Source organism: Rhinolophus sinicus, chromosome 14 (genome assembly GCF_057876585.1).
Source record: "Rhinolophus sinicus isolate RSI-liver-muscle chromosome 14, RSI-T2T, whole genome shotgun sequence".
NCBI lineage: Eukaryota > Metazoa > Chordata > Mammalia > Chiroptera > Rhinolophidae > Rhinolophus > Rhinolophus sinicus.
In genome coordinates this window covers 48,819,028-48,838,342 of record NC_142514.1, presented here as the reverse complement: position 1 = coordinate 48,838,342, position 19,315 = coordinate 48,819,028, and the positions used below count along the sequence as shown (strand labels likewise).

At 38.3% G+C, this 19,315-nt stretch overlaps 1 protein-coding gene across 28 annotated transcripts in view; it reads right to left on the bottom strand.

The window, feature by feature from the left end:
* The window catches only part of SGIP1 (SH3GL interacting endocytic adaptor 1), a 194,844-nt gene that overhangs the window by 56,211 nt on the left and 119,318 nt on the right, over positions 1-19,315 (bottom strand). For 16 of the 28 annotated variants that reach the window (XM_019731952.3, XM_074334889.2, XM_074334888.2 and 13 more), the window contains 7 exons: positions 17,387-17,411; positions 16,405-16,456; positions 14,996-15,081; positions 12,515-12,607; positions 9,788-9,862; positions 7,087-7,590; positions 278-405 (listed from right to left, as the gene is read on the bottom strand). In XM_019731952.3, the coding sequence (XP_019587511.2) occupies positions 278-405; positions 7,087-7,590; positions 9,788-9,862; positions 12,515-12,607; positions 14,996-15,081; positions 16,405-16,456; positions 17,387-17,411 (963 nt within the window). The remainder of the gene's footprint in view (positions 1-277; positions 406-7,086; positions 7,591-9,787; positions 9,863-12,514; positions 12,608-14,995; positions 15,082-16,404; positions 16,457-17,386; positions 17,412-19,315) is intronic. The other 12 variants (XM_074334896.2, XM_074334897.2, XM_074334899.2 and 9 more) reach the window with 1 other exon arrangement.

Sequence of the window (19,315 nt, the reverse complement as noted above, 5' to 3'; positions counted from 1 at the left end):
GACTGTCTTACTTTGCATCAAACCCCCTGTAGCAGAACTGAGGGCCCCAGCATCCCTATTTTAGATCCTGGCTTGAAAGATGGTAGAGATTTGAGGAGGGTTGAAATGTACACCCATACTGCAGTGACCGTCTTTTGAATGCTACCTGTCAGAGCCATTTGTATAAGTGATCTAAGGCTTAGACCTGAAGTTGAGATAGTCTGTGTTAAGGCTTTTGACTTCTGTTTGTCATTCTCACTGTGAGTTTCTGAGCAAGCCAAAGCAGAAGGGAACATACCACATCTCCGAGTCCAGGTTTTCCTGGAGGTAGCTTTGGCCGAGATGGAGGCCGGGGAGGAGGTGGCGGTGGGGTCGTGCTGCTGCCGGGACCCAAGGGAGTGGCAGGCCGAGCAGGGGATGATGCACCTGAAAAACAAGCTGGTGTTAAAAAACAGGGTATCTGAGGGGAAAAAAAATGGCTGTAAGCACAGGTGGCCAAAGCGCAATCATCACTTAAACCCTCCTTCCCCATTCCCTCACAGTGCAATGCCAGTCCTGGACACTTTTTGTCACCTCCGCAGTTAGTATATTCAATGCTGTAGCACGTGGTGTTTTTTGTTTCTTTGTTTTTCACTTAAGAAAAAAAAATCACTCAGTTGAACTATGGTTGATGGCAAAAGCTGAAGCTCATTGTCTTTGTTGTCATGTGACACCCAGTGAAAGGTAAATCCTTTTATTAGTCTCTGTGACAGAAAATATGTTCTTAAGACTCTTGGCTGAGTGGAGAGTAGCTTTCCCTTTTTACTATGCTTCAAAATATGAGTGCTGACTTTATAAATGTAAGCAAACATTTGCTGGTAAGCCAAGGACAAACTATAAGAAGGTAAATTCAATGTTGCATAAATACTTTGTGTTTAGAATCTTGATAACAGGAACACATGGAGTTTAGAGGATTTTATGTTTTGAAGGAATCTGTTGTACGTGGTTTGCCCATGATGATTTTTGTGATGATTTTTAAAAGAGCCTCCTGGATTTACTTTTCTGGCTGTCAATGACAAGCATGTGAAACACAGAAGACACACAGAGGCTGGCATGCACACCAATCAGCACACCAGTGGGGTCTCTAGACTCAGGGGTCTGCCTATTGGCAGTTACATGTCTCGGATACATGGGTAAACTACTTGGCCAAAATCCTTAGGAAAGTCAAATTAACATTCCAAATAGTTCTTGTTCAGAAAAGTTTCAACTACTCCAGATGTTTTGTCACTTTGAAGCATAGGTATCAAATCATTCCAAGAAAATTTTAAGAAATCCTGCCCAAGGAAAATACCTGCCCCTCCCCCACCCAACCAACACAACACTGTTTCCTGGAGAACCCTAGAGCAGCAGCTGTCTCCAGATTTTCAGATTCTCGAAGAAGTAGAGCAGCAAACCCATCATCTCAGCATCTGCTCTCATCTTAGGAGAGTCCGTGGGGCTAAACCTTGCTACTCTTGTTTAAACATCTTGCAATCTTGAGTATGTTGTGTTTCTCTCTGCTGTTTATTCTAAGTGTAATTTCATTAGTGGGAAACCCTACTAATTATTACCGCCACCTCCATCCCTACCTCCACCTCCTCTCTATCACTACCACTTTTTTACTGTATTCTTACTTTTTATTTTTTTTTGGACCAGAATCTATCCTAGGTACTTTACATGCATTATCTTATTTTATCTCCACAGTAAGCTTCAGAGGAAGGTGCTCTTACTATCTCAGTGGAAATTAAAGCTCAGAGCTGTTCAGTAACTTTCTCAAAGTCACACAGCACAAATGATCTACTTAACTCCAAAACCCAAGCTCAAATGCAGTGTCTCATAGTTTAAGATGGACTTATAGTTTTAGGTAGAGTTCCACATTTTGCGTAGAGCTTGGTTGTATTTTTGCAAGGACAGCTTGCAAATACCTTTCTCAGTATAAATATTCTTAGTTTTTTGGCAAATCTTCTCTTGAACAAAAAAAAATGGGGTATGTTTGGACAGGTCCCACAACAAAGTTTTATTTCAAGTCAATAGATTTACATACAGGATGTGTTCAGTAAACAAAAGTGACAGCACAGAGATTGGAAATAAGCTTTCAAACAACAGTCTTTATCAGGAAGTTTCCTGGGGCTTTTTGGGGGGTTCTAGTTCATTGGAAAATCATGCCATAGGAGTACTTCAAAATGTGTATCCATGGGTCTATTTCCAAGAATTACTCTTCTGAATCAATCTCAGGTAAAGGTCAGCTGCTTATCCTTTTCCTACATGTTCCAGAGGGGAAATTTTAAAAACCAGTTTCAGTAGTGCTTAGGAAAGTAGTAATAGGTTATCCATCATCAAGGCAGTGTAGAATACTGAAAAAACTGGATGAAAAGTCAGATGATCTGAGTTCTGGCTCTGCCAGCCTCTTATCAGTTTCCTGTTTTTTAAAAATGAGAATTGTTTCTACCTTACAAGGTAGTTGTAACAATCAAAATGGAAAATGCTTATGAAGGTGTTTTACTAAACTATAATATGCTACAAAAATGAAAGGCAATCAATAGATGTTGATGCTGATGGTTAAGATGTGTCTTTTGATACAGTTAGAACTAAAAACAAAGAAAAAAGTGTCTAGTTGACTGTTTTCCTTTTCCTTTATGGACACGTGATTTAACTCATTTTTTTCCTTACTGAATTGATTTAATTGATTTGTTGTGCAGTTGGAAGACACTAAAGGAGTGTTTAAGAACCAAAACCTACTTGACAGACCCCTGAGGTTCAGCAGAGGATATTCAGGGCCTGAGGGGACATTTCACAACAAAAGTAAGGCTTCACATGCTTTTGTGTGATTACACAATTGTTTCGTATTATAGGAGAGTAGAAGGTTATTATTTGTACATCTCTATCATTCTTCGATGTTTAATTGTACTTTCATTTTCCCTTCAAGCAGTGTTTATTTCCAAGAGCAATGCTGGAAAATAATTGGATAACATCACCAGTTAAGGTTTAACTTTAAAAATCACGCATACATTATTTGAGTTTCATGAGTTCAAAAAAAATTGGCAATCATTAACATATGCTCAATCCATGTGCTGCTCTCACCCTGAAGTTTCATCATAGTTTCTTTGGTAACCCCTGACACAGCGTAACTGTAGCTTCAACTTTCATCTCTCTTTTTGTTTGTGTGGGCCGCTGGGGAGAAGTGGTAAATGGAATCCAACAGATCTGAGCTCAGATTCTGGCTCTGCTGCTTATTAGCTTTGTGACTATGGCCAAGTTCCATCTTTGAGCTTCTGTGTCCTATCTGTAAAATGGCGCTAGTACACCACAATGCGGTGGGGAGAATCAAGTGAAAAAAAAAAAAAAAGCACTTCGAAACATGTAAGGAACTAAGTAGCCTTTCCCAATTGTGTTTCTTAGAACACAATTTCACCATTTCTTTGAAGAAAGTATTAAATATGTGTGGGAATGGTTATAGAGCCTATGTTTCTTTTTTGGCGGCCAGCACATTATAAGCCCTAAAACAGTACTGTCCAATAGAGCTTTCTGCCGTGATGAAAATGTCCTAGAATGAGATAGACACATGTGGCCTGTGAGCACTTGAATTATGGCTACTGCCTCTAAAGAAGTTATTTTTAACTTTAATTAATTACAATGAAGATTAAAATAGCCACATGAGGCTAATGGCTCCCATATTGAACATTGTCGCTCTAAAAAGATCTGCAGTTAGGAAATATATTTTGTTAATTCAATCCCAGGTAACTCAAGCTCACTCATTTATGGATGTGTATGCGTGTAGGTGTGTGTGTGTATCCATGTCTAACATCTTTTAAGATTATTCTAATATTCCAAGTTGGAAAATGTTGCACCAAACATTCTACCTTTACTAACACCTCTCTTTCCCTGGCTTCCAAACTTGCTGCAGGCCAATAAAACTCTTTTTCCTTCCCATCTCTTGTCACACAACCCACACAGGAGAAGAGATAGCCTCTGCCAAGAATCAGAGTCTGCCTTCCAGGAAAGCAATGTTTTGGCTAAACTAGGTATTTTTAACTTTTTCCATGAGGAAATTAAAGTTCTTGGAGCAAATTCTTAACTTCCAACTGTGTTTGAATATCAGGTAACTCTTTTGATTTACAAAGCTGTAAGCACTGTCTAAAGTTGGTGGGTGACACCTTGCTGTGAATGAAATTTTAAAAGTGAGCTTAATGGTATCCAATTTAATAGAGTTGGAGAAGTACAGAAAGTCTCATCAGGCAAGGGTTATAAAAAGCAGGGAGTGAGAAGCATTGCTAATCTTTAAAACATGAGGACATATCCAATCGCTGTAATCCTAAATTTACATTTCTGCCAGTCTGTGTATATTCCATCAATAAAACATTAAACAGCAAATAAACTGGGACTTAATTAAGGAGTTAATGGTGCAAAGTTTTATTTATTCATGAGCTTCATTGGCCCAGTTCAATCTTCCACTTAGAAATTCAATCCTTTAATACCAGCAAAGTATTTTCTTTTTTCCGGCTCAATTATTAAGAATCAATAGTCTTTACTGGTAACATTTTTAAAGTACTTTCAAATAAGGGCATGGAAGCTAAACAGAAAAACAACAGAACTCCCCAAGATTCCAGAAAGAAAGCCAAAGCTCCTCTCTCTACTCATTAGATCATTGGTTAATTCAATTAAACAGACATCTCCCAGAGCTTTGTGGAAGGTGATGGAAGAAACACAGATGAATAACAAAGCTGTCCTGCCCTTCGCTTTCACCATGAGAGCTTCGCGAGAGGGCATTATTCCTTGAAAAGTCCTTTCGAAAGACTGAGAGCCGGGCTCAGGAAAGAGAGCCTCCTTGTGGAAGACAGCGGAAACACGCCCATCTTTGACAATGAACAGCCCGCTTCTTTGGGTTTGAGGTCTGAAGCGAAGGCTTTACTTAGAGGCCCTTATCGTATTATCTTTACAGAGAAGTAAGGAGCTTATATCCCCAAAAAGACCTAAAGAAGCAACAGGGGATGGAGATGGGTGCTCTAAACTTCTAGAAGTATAGAGAGTAGCACTGAGGAGCAGGTTTTCGGAAAACTTCGGTGATCTTGTTGAAACAGTGCAGTATAGGTGGGTGTCAGTCATCAAGTAAGTTTGGAGATTTTGTAACTAAACCTTACAAGAGGGCCTGCAGATAGCAGTGGTTAGGAATACAAGTTTAGGATTAGACAGACCCAAGTCTATCACCTGTAGCTCTGTAAAGTTGGGCAAATTACTGGACATCTCTGAGCCTCAGTTTTCCCATCCGTAAAATGGGGGAAATAAGAACATCTACCATATGTGTTGTTGTGAGGATAAAGGAATGTACATAAAGCACAGCATGGTGCCAAGTCAAGAAACCATAGTTGTTATTATTAGCAAAACAAAGGCTCTCAAAAGTCCTATGGTAAAGAAATCTGCTGATTTTCTTTTAACACAATGTTCCCTAAACTTATTTGAGTATTGAATACTTTTCTTTTTTTGGTGGAGGAGGGGACAGAGGGCACACCTAAGGATCCATAACATCAGTTTTTTGCGCAGTACAGCCCTCTCCTTGATCAGCCTGGATGCTCTAACTTTACAGCACAGAGGGATTTGCATACATAGAGCAAGCATGGAAGATACTCTATTGAAAAGACAGCACTGATGACTGACTAATAAAGGTAATGCCTTTCCTTTCTGTCTCTTACTAGATTAAATAACTTAAACTTGGTATCCTCTTTCAAAGCAAATGAAAAACAAATAGTATTAGGTTGGTGCAAAAGTAATTGCAATTTAAAAGGTTAAAAATAATTGCAAAAACCGCAATTACTTTTGCACCAACTTAATTCATGACACCCTCAGGAAAATGCCTAAACTGAACCCACAGGTACAGAAGGGAAGGCACTAGAGGGTCTTGCCAGACAAATGTGAGCACCAGTGGAATAAATGATACGGAAGAAGATACATTAGCAAAATATTATTATTATTATTATTTTTTGGTATGCTTGGCAGGTGTTCCCATCCTTTCAAAATTAGAGAATACAAAATGAAGCTTCAAATAAGGAAAACAAAAAACAGATTCAATGTCAACATTTGTATTTATCATTTCAAAAAGTACATTTCTGATAGTCTTTCCCATCACCCGTCACCATACTTAGAGTGAACTTCATAGGCTGATGAGCATGTCAAAATGAAATCAAGAATACTTAATGGCAGCTTGATTGGATTGAGGTGCAAAAAGGCATCTTCTTTTTGCTTTCCCCTAAGATCTCCTTTTCAAACTCCTTTTTTTCTGAAGTAAATTAGGGGGGTTAACATGGTTCTTCCTCCACAACAAAAGAAAGGGGGGGAAAATAGAAGAAGAAAAAAAAATCACATTGACTTATAAAAACTATGACCCTTGGGAAAAAGAAATACAAACTCTCAGTTATAGGAATATAGTCTGAGGACCTAATCTATAACATGGTAACTATATTGTATAGTCGATAACACGGCATTGTGTAATTTAAATTTGCTAAAAGAGTAGAACTTCAATGTTCTCATAAAAAAAAAACCCAAAAAACGATAAACCTGTGAAGTGATGGATGTGTTAATTAGCTCAATGTAAGGAATCCTTTCACAATGCGTACGTATGTCAAATCATTATGTTGTGCAGTTTAAATATCTTACAATTTTCTTTGTCAATTATACCCCAATAAAGCTGAAAACAAAACAAACTAACAAACTAGGGCCCTTGTGGAGGCACCTGAGGAGGAAATCAGACATTTAACATGAAACTCATTGGCTATGACATCTGTCTTTCTAGAACTTTCCTGAATCTGAACAATGACATTACAGCTTTCTTTAAAAATACATACACTTCCTAACGGCAGGGTGTAAGGGAGGGCACTCCTAAGGGCTGGGAGCGCGGGGCGGCTCACATCCACAGACTTGCATTATGACTGCGAGCATTTGATGGACTAAGACATGCCACGCGGCCACAGGACACCCAAACCAAAGGAGGGATGACAGCTCTAAAGCCAACTGCCAAGCAGGAGGAAGGCGTTGCTCACACTGCAGCAGCTATGGCCATTCCGGGTCACACGAGCACACTCAAACAGTAAGACGTACCACTGGTGGTCCCCGTACCACTGCCCGAGCCAGGTCCGGGGGACGAAACCACAGTCCTGTAGGTGGGTGGTGGTGGGGGAGGCGGAGTTGCTCTCTGGCCCAACCCAAAATCTTTAGGAGATGAGACTGTTTCTAAGTAATCGTCTTTAACGAAGGTCTGCTCAGCGGCTTTCTTCTGGACTTCTTCTAAATTAAGCGGCGACGGTACATTGCGAGGAGGACCAGGGGGCCCTGGAGGGGGTCCTGGGGGGCCAGGGGGGCCTGGGGGGCCCAGAGCTGGGGAGTCAGCTGGGTTGTCTGGTGTAGCTGGTGGGGACACCACCTTTTCCCTTGGAGTCAACTCTGGAGTAACATGTTCCGGGGATGTATCAGAAAAATGGACCCACTTTTCTTCAGCATTAACAGCAACAGACTTGGGGGACAACACTGGGCCAAAAATGCTGTCCATGTCATTGATTGATGGTGGTTTTTCAGTTTTGACCTCTGTGGCTGACTGGTCATTTCCTGTAGTTAAAGTAGTTGATTTTAAACTTTAATTGACTTTTTGAGTATTATTTGTCTCGGGGGCAGGCAGGACGTGAAGGGTAAGGCAAAGCCTGGTAAATAGATTGCCTTGTGAGGTGCCTCAGTAGGCATATTTCATGATGTAAAAATACTGTGATCAGAGCAGAAGGGGGAGGAGAGAGTTTCCTGCCACCAGAATGTGAGCGTCATCTTTTTATGCGCTTATTTACCCTTTTGCAGGGTGACCCCGGTTAGCTATTTTTACCGTCATGAAAAACGCTGAGCACGCTTTTGATGCTCAGCGCTCTCCAAAGCCTGCTCACAAGAGTGAAAAGTGTGATCACATTGAAAAGGCACAGGTAAGTTCACAGAGACGTACAAGCTCAGGAACTGCAAATTCCACAAGGGAGGTCCCTTGTGAAAATGTGGCCTACTGAAATGTATACAACACAACAGAAAAAAAAAAAATGATAGCTGAAAATCACCCTCATATTTGATAAAGATTATCTACTCTAGCGTATTAAATGAAATGTTTGGTGAAACTAATTAAAATATCTGTTAGTTTAAAAAAATAGCACATCGTAATTGGCTGTATGTCATCCACCTTAAATACACCAGAAACACAGTACAAAGATTATTTAAAGGGATATCCCCACATGTATATTTACAAACACACACATATACACCCCACAAACAACATACACATAGGTTATAGAGAAGATATTTACTACTGATTAGAACTTTTACATATATACTTGTTTAATAGTGAAGAAAATTATAAAAAATATCTTTATAATTTCTTTTCTCGTCAAGTCTCTAACCTGTTAACATTGTAGGCGTAACTGTGATATATAATCTATCTGAAATCATGAAACAGAAAAGTCTCTTTCTTGCTTAAAAAGTAGCATCAGCTATTCTTTCAAATTCTTGTTAGTAATGTGAGAAAAAAATTAAAACTATCTTCTACAGCTTGGCAGGAAATATTTCATAACTACAATGTGAGGAAGTGTACTTTTTAAAAACTGAGGTTATTCAAATTAGAAACTGATACCTAAATAATTACAAGGCATGAGAAAAAGGCCCTTTACCTTTTAATAACCCTTTGGCTACAGGAACCAGCTTAGTACATCCATATTTCACATTTGAAAGGAGTTAACATTCAAGGTTCCAAGGCTACCAATAAATGGGGTAGCATTTTGTATGGCCCACAATATTTATAATTTTGTTGCTGGTAGATTTATTTATAGCTAACATATTTATGGAAATACAAGGGGCCAAAATGATTTGAACTTGCAAACACCTTTACCTGTGACAGACACTCTGGATGACTCCCTTTTGGATCTGAGTCAATATAAATTTCATGAGTGACTATGTCTTGCATTTTGCTCTTATTGATAAATATCCCCCTCTGTAACTATCTAATTCACCTGGCTGCATAAGTAACAAAGGATGAAGCTGCAATAGAATTCCAAAGGTGATAAAGAACCACATTCTAAAGGCCCAGACACATAAAATAACTATTACTGCTTTTGATTTGCTAGCCGAATAAGATTAGGTAGATTATAAATTGTATGAATACGTAGTATAGATTTTACTAGAAGATAAAGATGTGCCTTAGAAATGATCTGTCTAAAGGCATGCAGCCATTCCTTGCCATATTTCATCATCTTTACATCTTTTACACCTTTTTGCGATAGGATGGATACTAAATACTTTTATGACTACTGGGAAAAAATTCCCCATCACCCATGCTTACCAGTATGGTGTACACCCTGGGAACCATTTTATGTCTTTATAGACTAAACGGTTTTAATTCTAGCAAAAATTTTACCCATTTTGGAAAAATACAAATTGTACCTTGAGACTACTAATTTGTAAATCATTTAAACAAGATCCTATGAAGTGAGGTGTCAATTCAGGATATTGAGATATTCCCCCCTTCATTTTACAAGTAAATGTGGCCCTCATTTAGCAACAATATACAGAGGAAAAATTAATTGAGAAAGTGAACCGTTTTGTGAAACCCGAGAGTGATTTTTTAAAAAAATAAGTCTTCATAGTAATGGAAGCAAAACTAAATACAAACATTTTCATGTTTAGTCTAGTCTAAGGCTTTCAATACATCAAGGGCAGGTTGAGGTGTAGGGCCACTGTTCTGACTGCCACATCATCCCCGAACAGAAAAAAGTAAGCTTACCTGGTCCAACTGTGAGGGGGGAGCTTGTTCGGGGTGGAGTGGCTGGTATATTTTTTGGAGGCAGTGGTGGAGGTGCTGCAAAAAGATGAGATGCAAAGCATTATTGATTACTTTCTCCCTAAGTTACACAATATTCTGTAGATAAGCAAGGTTTTGGCTTTCCTCCATATTCCTGCTATTAATGGAATAGCCCATGAATGGTCTAATTTTTTTTTTTAAGTTCAAAATGAAGGGACTAATGCAGGACCCATTCAGACTTTCTGCTTTGTGATAATAAGAATTTGCCAAAAGAATGTCAGATAATAACCATAATAATATCATCATTTTACTCATTCATTTCTTTATTAGACAAACCCCCTATGTCCTCTATTAGGAACTAGGAACACAGGGTTGAATAAAAGAAGCTTCTGCCTTCAAGGAATTTATGACTGAATGATTGAGAATCATGTTAACACACCGTTTCAATCCAGAGAGTGATAGAGGCACTCTGAGAACAGCTGGGTGGGGACTCAGGTGAGGGATTTTTAATACAGTCAGTCTTTGAAAGACTGGATTACATGGCTTTATCTGGATTGAGTCTAGAAAGATTTCTCTAAGTTATATGTCTTAAATTGTAGTATATTTTTGAAAGTCTAAGGCAAAATAATTTGCATCAAGGAAGAATGAACAGATTCTTTAGATAAAAATTATGGCTAAAAAACCCCCTAAAATAGAACAAGTATTGTACTATGGCCCCAACCCAGAGATTCACCCTTCTGAACTGGACTTGTCATTTTATAGACAAAGTTAGGAATTACTGTTTCAACAGGTACATTTCCCCCCTTATTCTTCTTTGAAATGAATGTTTTCTATTCACTGGCCATATTTGGTATATCACGAGTTCATAAACCAGCTATTCTCATAAACCAGCCCCAAGATTCATTTGTGAATCTGAATGTGGCCCAGTCTTTCATAAGCTAAAAGACGAGAGGGCCGGCTGGCTGCTCACTGGAGAGCCCTTGCCAGTCGCCTCTACCTGCGTGCATTAGAAAGAGCCCCCTTCTGTCATTCCTCCCCAACCAAGTTTAATGATTCATTTTTAGAGAGCATCCCATCCTTCCACACAATGGGCCTGACAGCACCTGTCATCCTAAAGCCCGGGAATATGTGGTTCCTAATCTTAGGGATGAGCTTCTGAAAACGACACCTCAAAGGGATCTCGTTTTCCCATAGAAGTTAAGAGTCAACCAGGGGCTCTATTTCTTATTAAGGATCTCTGCAAAAATTCAGGTCACAATCTACAAAATATCATAAAACAAAATAAAATACCATAAAAGCCTAATAACTTAAAAGAGCAAATTTATGCTGTAATCATGAAATAAGCAGGATTATATACTACACATCAAGTATACAATAATATCTCTTGTGCTGGGCATAACCCCAGCACATAAAACTCATACAACTATAAAATACCAATAGTTGGACTTAAAAATCAGTATGTTAGCTACATAAACATATAACTTGTTTACTTTCTTAGCATATGGGAAGTGTTTTCTAGGAATAATCTGGACAGATCAGGTCTCTAAAGAAAGCTTTCCAAGGAAGTTAGAGCTTTTCAACTGGCTTTGTTTCACAGTAGCATGGAGAAATATTCAAAATCATGCCACTGGGGTTCTAATCCTTTCAAAACACATTTTTGAATGTTCAGAAGTTATAAAAAAAGGTGTTGATGTTTTTTCCTATCCTATTTTTATAAAGGAAATAGTCTTGAAAAGACTGGATCACATAGCTTTATAGCAATATTCCCAACAAATAATTTCATGGGCCTTTAATTAGGAGTCCTCTTGATTAATTCCTATGATTATTTTTAGGCACCAAAAAGCAGAGCCCTGGGGATGCTGAACTGGAAAAGGTATTAATTGGTCTGTATGTGAGCCTCACAGAATGACAATACCCTCTGCATCACCCCCCACCCCCAACACCTTTATCTGAGATCCAATCTTCCTTCCATGGGCATTTTAAGGAGTGCTTTCCACATGCACATCGGCTATGGGAAGTCTACTGAAATGAGAACTCAGTGTATTCATCTACCAGGTGGCTTGACAGAATGAGAAATTCATTCAGTCCAAATAGCAACCCACCGGCAGGTGAATGACTATAAAGATCTTTAGGACTTCCTTCCCCAGCCACCTGGAGTGGATGGCCCAGCTTTGAGGTACATTTGCCCTGATCTCTCATCTCAGCTTCTCTCTACCATATACCATCATGTCTCTTGCTCTCCAATCATCATTCTTTCCTCTCAACGTGTCCTTTGTATCATGTGTAGCCTCAGTTGTTTTGTAGGACTAGCAGAGGTGACTATATCTGATTTGGTCACCTCTGTGTTGTGCAATAGCCCATGCCCAGAGTGTAGTAGGTTCTTTAGCTCATTTGCTTCTCACTCTTACATATAGGTAATGAACGAACGAACGAACGAACGAACGAACGAACGAACGAATGAGTAAGCCTGTGGGATGTCAGAAGAGACTATGATTCAAAGTTAATAATTTTACTTTATGCTATTCCTGCTTTTACAATGTGTCCTAGGTTCCTTTAACTCTAAATCCTGTTAGAATAACATCTCTTCTGAATATTATACAGTCCAAATGTTGCTTACGTAGACTTTCTACGAGTTGCCTAATTTCACTGTGCAGACAGACAGTAAAATGAGTCACTTATTTTTCCAGACAGACCAGGCACATAACTTACTTCCAGTGGGAAAAGGTCTTGTTAACTTTGGCGACTCGATACTTGGATTAATTGGTTGGCCTGAACCCCATATCTCAGGCTGATCTAAAAGAACTGGAAACATAAAAGAAAAGAAAAAATTTTCCAGAGTGAGTTCAAAAAAGAAACGCCCCTGGATTTTAGAACTTAACATTTCAATTTAAAGTTGAGCTTCACAAAATCATTTCCCCGTTGACTCAGTACCAGCAGATGAATTTACAAATGCGCTGCTGCCTCCTTCTTTTCAAGCAGAGAATGGGAATAGGACTGGGTATGCGTTTGTGTGTGTGTGCCACGGGCTGTCTGTGTGTTTACATATAGCTAAATAAAAACTGCGTTTTCTTCCTGCGTGGTCACTTCAGGACATTCTGAATGTCAGTACACGTGCTGGGTGAATTTCTGGTACCCACTTGACATTTGCTTTAAATTGGCTTATTTAAAGTTTGTTGTGCATATGCTTCAGAAATGAAAATGCCTGGTTGTGCACAGTGGTTCGTATCTTTAAAGGATCTTATAGGGTCTTTAGATAAACCTTTTACAGCTTCATATAGAGAAATTAGATTATTCTAAAAATGTGTGGTGAATATCTTAAGAGAACCAGAAAAATAAATAAGTGCTTAGACATCTAAAGTAAATCAGGGCAATTAGGTATTGAACCTAAGGACATTGACTCTAAGGTGTCTTCTATTTCTTTTATCTCCCCTTTTTGATGTTTTTTATTACTATGGTAATGATGTAAATAACTAGCTCTGCCCAGCACCTATCATGTGCCAGGGTCTATGTGCATAATGCTTGTAATTCATTAGGCTGTAAAACAAGCTGGGAAGCTAGTTAAATATGAAATTTGAATCCAGCCTTCGCACTTACCATAGGACCTCGGGCAAGGCATTTAAGCTCTGAGCTTCCCTTCCTTCAGTGTAAAGCAGGAATAATAAGGGCAATCTCAGAGAGGTACTAAAAGAATTAAAGGATGATATAAATATAATACATACATGAAAAATGTAAATAAAATATATATAAGAAAAAATGTGTATAAGACACTTATTACAAGGCCCATAGCTGTTATTATATGTATTTAATCCTTACTTCACCACCATGTGGTTGATATTAGTACCATTTTCAGGAGAGGAAACCAAAGATTAGAGTGATTAAATACCTTGCCCAAGAGCAGACATAGTGAAAGAACAGGACCTCAGAGCTGATCCCAGGAATGCATATCTGAGTCCAAAATACATAGTTTTTCCCCAAGCTTTTTAAACTAGAGATAAAAAACTCAATCAAAAGAAGTGAGAGTATGTAGACATGACACGTAAGTGTGGGCAGTGGAAGAATCAGTGTTCTTGGTGCATATGTGGAACTTCACAGAACTTCAGGGGCTAACACCACCTAAAGAACAAGCAAGCCAGGCTCACTGACAAGTCCTCTTCATCACAAACCTCAAAGATGGTCTTATTTCTGTTGTGTTTGAACATCACAGCAACCTTTTTTTTAAAGATGTGAAGCAGCATTTTTTTTTTTTTTTTTTTTTTTTTTTTATCATAGACTCCATGTGGGGCACCATCTTGATTTTTAAGAACTCTTTTCTATTTTGTATATCAGCTTTCTATACAGGTACGGAATTCCTTTAATAGGTAGATTCAAATGACACAAATCCCACCTTCAGTGACTGCACAATTATGTCTTAAATGTGATCGCAGATCAGTTAATAAAACAACTGATAACCTCACTGCAGGACTTCAATTGCAGACAAATCACTGCAGGAGCATTTAGGGATGCTCTGTGTACACTTTCCTAACTAAATCATTGAAAAAATATTCAGAGGTGGCTGACTGCTAGCCTGCCTTCTAGCACATTCTCCATTTCTTCATAGTTAAAGAGTTTTAGCTAGCTACATGGCACTAAATGCTCTCTGATGGCTCTGGTTGGAAGTGATGGTGTCTCTTCCAGATTTTGCTTTTTCAAGAATTGGCAGTAAGGTCCATTGTTCCTTCTCCACCCCCATCCCTCTTTCTTCTGACTGGGAGGTGATGAGAGCTGGGGCAGCCCCCTTGGACCCAGAGATGAAGGCCACATGTTGAGAATAGAAGCACCACCCTACCAGTCCTACGTATATTGTTTACTTTGAGACTGTTAAGGTGAAACAGAAATAAAATTCTATCTTGTTGCGTTCACTCTACTTTGTTACTGTAACTTAGTGTCCTCATTATGCTTTCAAGTTTTGTCGTCCTTAACATTTACATTTATTCCCTTCACCAATGGATCCTAGAAAAATAACATTTTATTATACATATACCATTGTACTCTTAAATTACATCATTTTTATAAAAGCATTTTATATTATCAAAAACAGCTACTGCAGATCTGATGATACATTAGAAATATGCGTGTCTCAAAACATATATTTATACCATGTAAGTTACACTTCAGTGAAAACAAATCTACAGATATACACATTTTTCCTACCTTCTGTCTTCTGTTCATCAAAAGCTGATTCTAATGGTGGTCCAAAGAGGGGAGCTAGGGCCATAGTGTCATCTGGAGGTTTTTTGCTAAATCACATGCATTAAAGCAAAACATAGAGAAAGGGATTATTAATGCTAAAAAAGATACACAAGTTTTCAAATATTTTTCACAGTAAGGCAGATGTTTGTGTGTGCACTTGTATACATATGTACGCATGTATGCATTTACATAAACTTCTGTAGGGCTGGAAAGTACATATAAGGATGTCAAATGTACGAATATTGTGGACAAAAGAATTGGTAGGAGACAAGATCCCTGCTTCTCAATGAGGGACCAAGGTGCTCGTTCAATATGTTGAAGGAGAGAAACTCTTTCAAAGCATCCTGATTCTCTAAAAAGGATAACACTAGAGGTAATAGTTTATTGCAAAGCCCCTTGCTCTCTGAAGATCTCAAAAACCATTGATATTTGTCTTCACCACATCTCTGTGTTATAGTTAATATGGTTTATAATTCATGAAAGTCAGGCATAGGGAGGCTAAATGATAAGCCACCCAGGAAGTTTGAATAAGAAACTGGGTCTACCGGCTTCTAATTCCATCCTTCCCGCCCACCCAGTAGACTAGTTCTAGCCTCCAAATAACTCAGTACAGCACATCTCAGAAAGAGAAAATGAGTACTGAAAAATCAGGGGGGAAAGGAGGGTGATAAGTTAAACTCTCATCCTTTCTCCCAATTATGCTTAAACTGATTAACAAAAGATAGTGTAAATCTTCTCCATTTCTTTCCCAGACCTGATTCCCTCTTGATCCTAATGGGTTCTGTGTGTGCAGTGGGAGGTGAGAGATGAAGAGGAGAGCGGAAGGGTTAGAGAAGGGGGGAAATTAAAAAGATTCAGTTTTTAAATAGAAATAGGAGTCTTTTTGGAAAACAAGACCCATTTGTACAATACTTGCTGAATCCAATGAATACACAGTGTAAAATACAATATTTTGCCAAAACCAAAACCAAAACAGAAGATTCCTTTGGTGTACAGCAGACGAAATGTATCATGAGACTGTATCCAACTAAATAGGGTACTCTTCGTCGGATAGTATCATCATATTTCAGATTAGCATTGCAGACCCCAAAAGACCTTTTCGTATAGACCTTCGACTCTCCCATTAATGAGGGGATTGTACATCCTGAGAGACAGCTGCTGTAGATGACCACAGAGTACTTCCATGAAGGTCTCCCTCAGGCTTCGGGTACTATGAGAAATGATAACATATTTGAACCATGCTATGGATGTAAACATATGGGCAGGCCCTTTGTTAACAGGAACTGAGAGTTTAGCTCAAAGGAGACTTGCTTAATTGTTAACGATGGTGGTACTTTGCCTAAAACACAACCAATGTCTTTCACACTCACCTTATAAGTTCTGGGGTTGGTGTGGAACGCCTGGGTCTGGCCACTTCTTCACCTGATGCACAGGACAGAGGAACTTTTAAGGCATACTTTTGCTATTCCTTACTTGTGTGTCTTATGAGCTATGTTTGGAAACACTTAGAGATGTAAGTTCCGTCAATAAGCAACTCAATATGAAAACTTTGCAAAACAAACCCTGAAAACAAATCCCCTCCCCTGGCAATGCAACAGTCATATATTAAGCATATGTGGTAACATTTTTCTCTGGCATTTGTAAAACCTAATTAACCAGGAACTACTATGATACGACATTGAATAGAAGACTTGTAAACTGCAGAGCTAGTGGAATAACATACCATTCTTCGAATGTCTGCTGCCTTGATCTGTTCTGCTTCCCAATTACCATAAGAGAAGATTAAACCAGCCCATATGTACATAGTACATGAATCCAGCATTCTCTGCCTGTTCTTTTCTTGAAATGCCAAGAAAATGTTATACCTTTAACTAGCAACCATGAATTTAGAATTCCCTAGAATGTGCTATCCACAGCAAGGGAGAGCCATGCTTTATGTATATTATAACCTATTTCGTATCACTTTGGTTGACTAAAATTTTAATATTGAATAACACAAGAACGAGTGAGTTCCACCTACTTTCAGTCCTCCTCTCCCCACCCCCAACACCAAGCACATACTTGATTAACCTAATGTCTAAAGTCAAATGATACAGCAAGAGTTGACAAATTTAGAAAGAAAATAGCAATGTTTTTTCAAAAATACATTCACTTTCAGAATTTAAACATTAACCATTCAGATCCTACCAAGCCCTTTTATTATTACAAGATTTCTTTGCTGTAAAAGTAAGACATTTGTAACCTTAAAAATCAAGCCCAAAAGTATATAAGTCAAATGCATATATGCTAGATCCAAGGAACTATTCCTTCTTTTAAATTGCACTCTATTTCTGGTAGCTAAGATATACTTACTGGATAAGTTCCTTTTAATTGCACCCTAGAATTAGAAATAGAAACTATAAGGTTTAAGACCACATATATGTTATGTACAATATGTATATTTTTGTCATTGCAATTAAACTAAACTCAAAGAAATGCAGATGGGGAAAAATGCAATTTTTCTCACAATGGCATTTAAGTTAGAAATTGTTGACACACATATAAATCAGTTTTTCATTTTACTCAAAGGTTATAGAGAGGAAGACAAGTTAAATCATAAGTATTCTGAACCAGAAAACTCCCTTACCTGGGTAGATTTGGTACATTAAAGCAACTATTGAATAGTCTCTTAAAAACAAACAAACAAACAAAAACAAAACAACTCCGAAGTCTAGCAGACAAGAAACTAAATCCAAGTTAAACTTACATTTGATGTTTGAAAATCTTAGCCTGTATTAGGAGTATTGTCTGCTTTTATCAGATGGGGTCCATAAGTTGTTGGTAAAAACAGTTGTAATTAGTTTACTAATGCTATTTTAAAAGATGTAAGTGGCAAATGTTAAAGAGAAGGAAAACTTGGAAGCATTGCCATGGGATGGGCTGTTTTATTCAGGGAGCCAGAGAATTCCATCCTCCCCACCAGGCCTCCTACCCCAATTTCTCCCCCTTGCTTGCTACCTGACCCACCACTTGGGAGTCATTCCTTTGGAATGCAAATAGCCCTGGCAGGAATAATCTGAGAAGGCCATTTCTAGTTTTTATAATGCCCTAAGAGAAACATATTTTGATAACAGAAAGATTGATTAGATAAAAGCTTCTATTCAAAACCACTGTAAAAGATTCTTAGCATGAGGTGCTTCTAGAAAAGTAGACCACTGGAAGGGTGGCACCATGGGTGGGGCTTGGCTTGTCAGGGCTGTTAGGAGAATGACAGGGCAGAGCTGGGGTGAGGGAAGTGGAAGTATAGGAAGGTATTATAAAGGGTGTGACCACGAGCTTGGTGGGTGTCACCAAACATACATTTTTTTCTACTTTCCTACTTTGGGGAAAGTTCAACTTAGTGATCACATATGTTTTCTTCTCTCAATTGATAACACTAATAACTCAGGACAAGATATAGCACTGTGAGAAGCTTCTTTCCCTCTTTCCTAGGGAGTTCTCAGAATTTTTTGTCTCATTTTGAACTCATTTACGATAGAGAAGCAGTTTCAATCTGAACAAAGATCCACTAGGTGCTTTCTAGTGGGTGGCGCAATCCCTCAAACTATATTTTCTGTTTTGTTTTGCCTAATAATGCAATCTCTGTGTGTGTCATATAGAGAATTTTTACGTTATTAGTAAAAACTTTAAAAATAAATATTTATTTGTTTCAATAAACATTTTAAGTTAATATATTTAATTACATGAACACATATTTAAATGTATAAATAAACATTTTAAATAAATATGGTAATTTAAATTAGCTACCTCTGTATGGGAGTTTGGATACAGGTTGGCTTTTGGAAAATCAGATTGGCGACAAAAATAATAAGAGAACAAATTGTTTAAATGGAGTTAAATTGAAATGTTTTTCTAGGTTATGGAGGCTCAGCTAGTCAGATTTTTATTAATAAGGTCTGAAGAAGAGACACAGGGGCTCTAGTTTCAAGCAGTCAATTGCAAGATTGGCATTGAGGGAATGGGACCCCCGGCCCCCAGTATTAGGAGACCTGAAATCCAGGAGTTAGGGGACCCAAAGGCTGTATTGAAGACCTTTTGGTCTGTCTTACCCCTTTTATTAAAAATGTAATATTTATGAAACCACGAAAAGTACAAAGTTTCTTTTGTATTCATTGATTCCTGGTGTACCAATTCATTCAATACATAGTTACTGTTGGGAGGAGGCACTGAACAAGAAGCCCCTGTAACATTTTTATTCTATACTCCTCATGAATGAACAATCACCAGCTAAGTGCAAGCAAG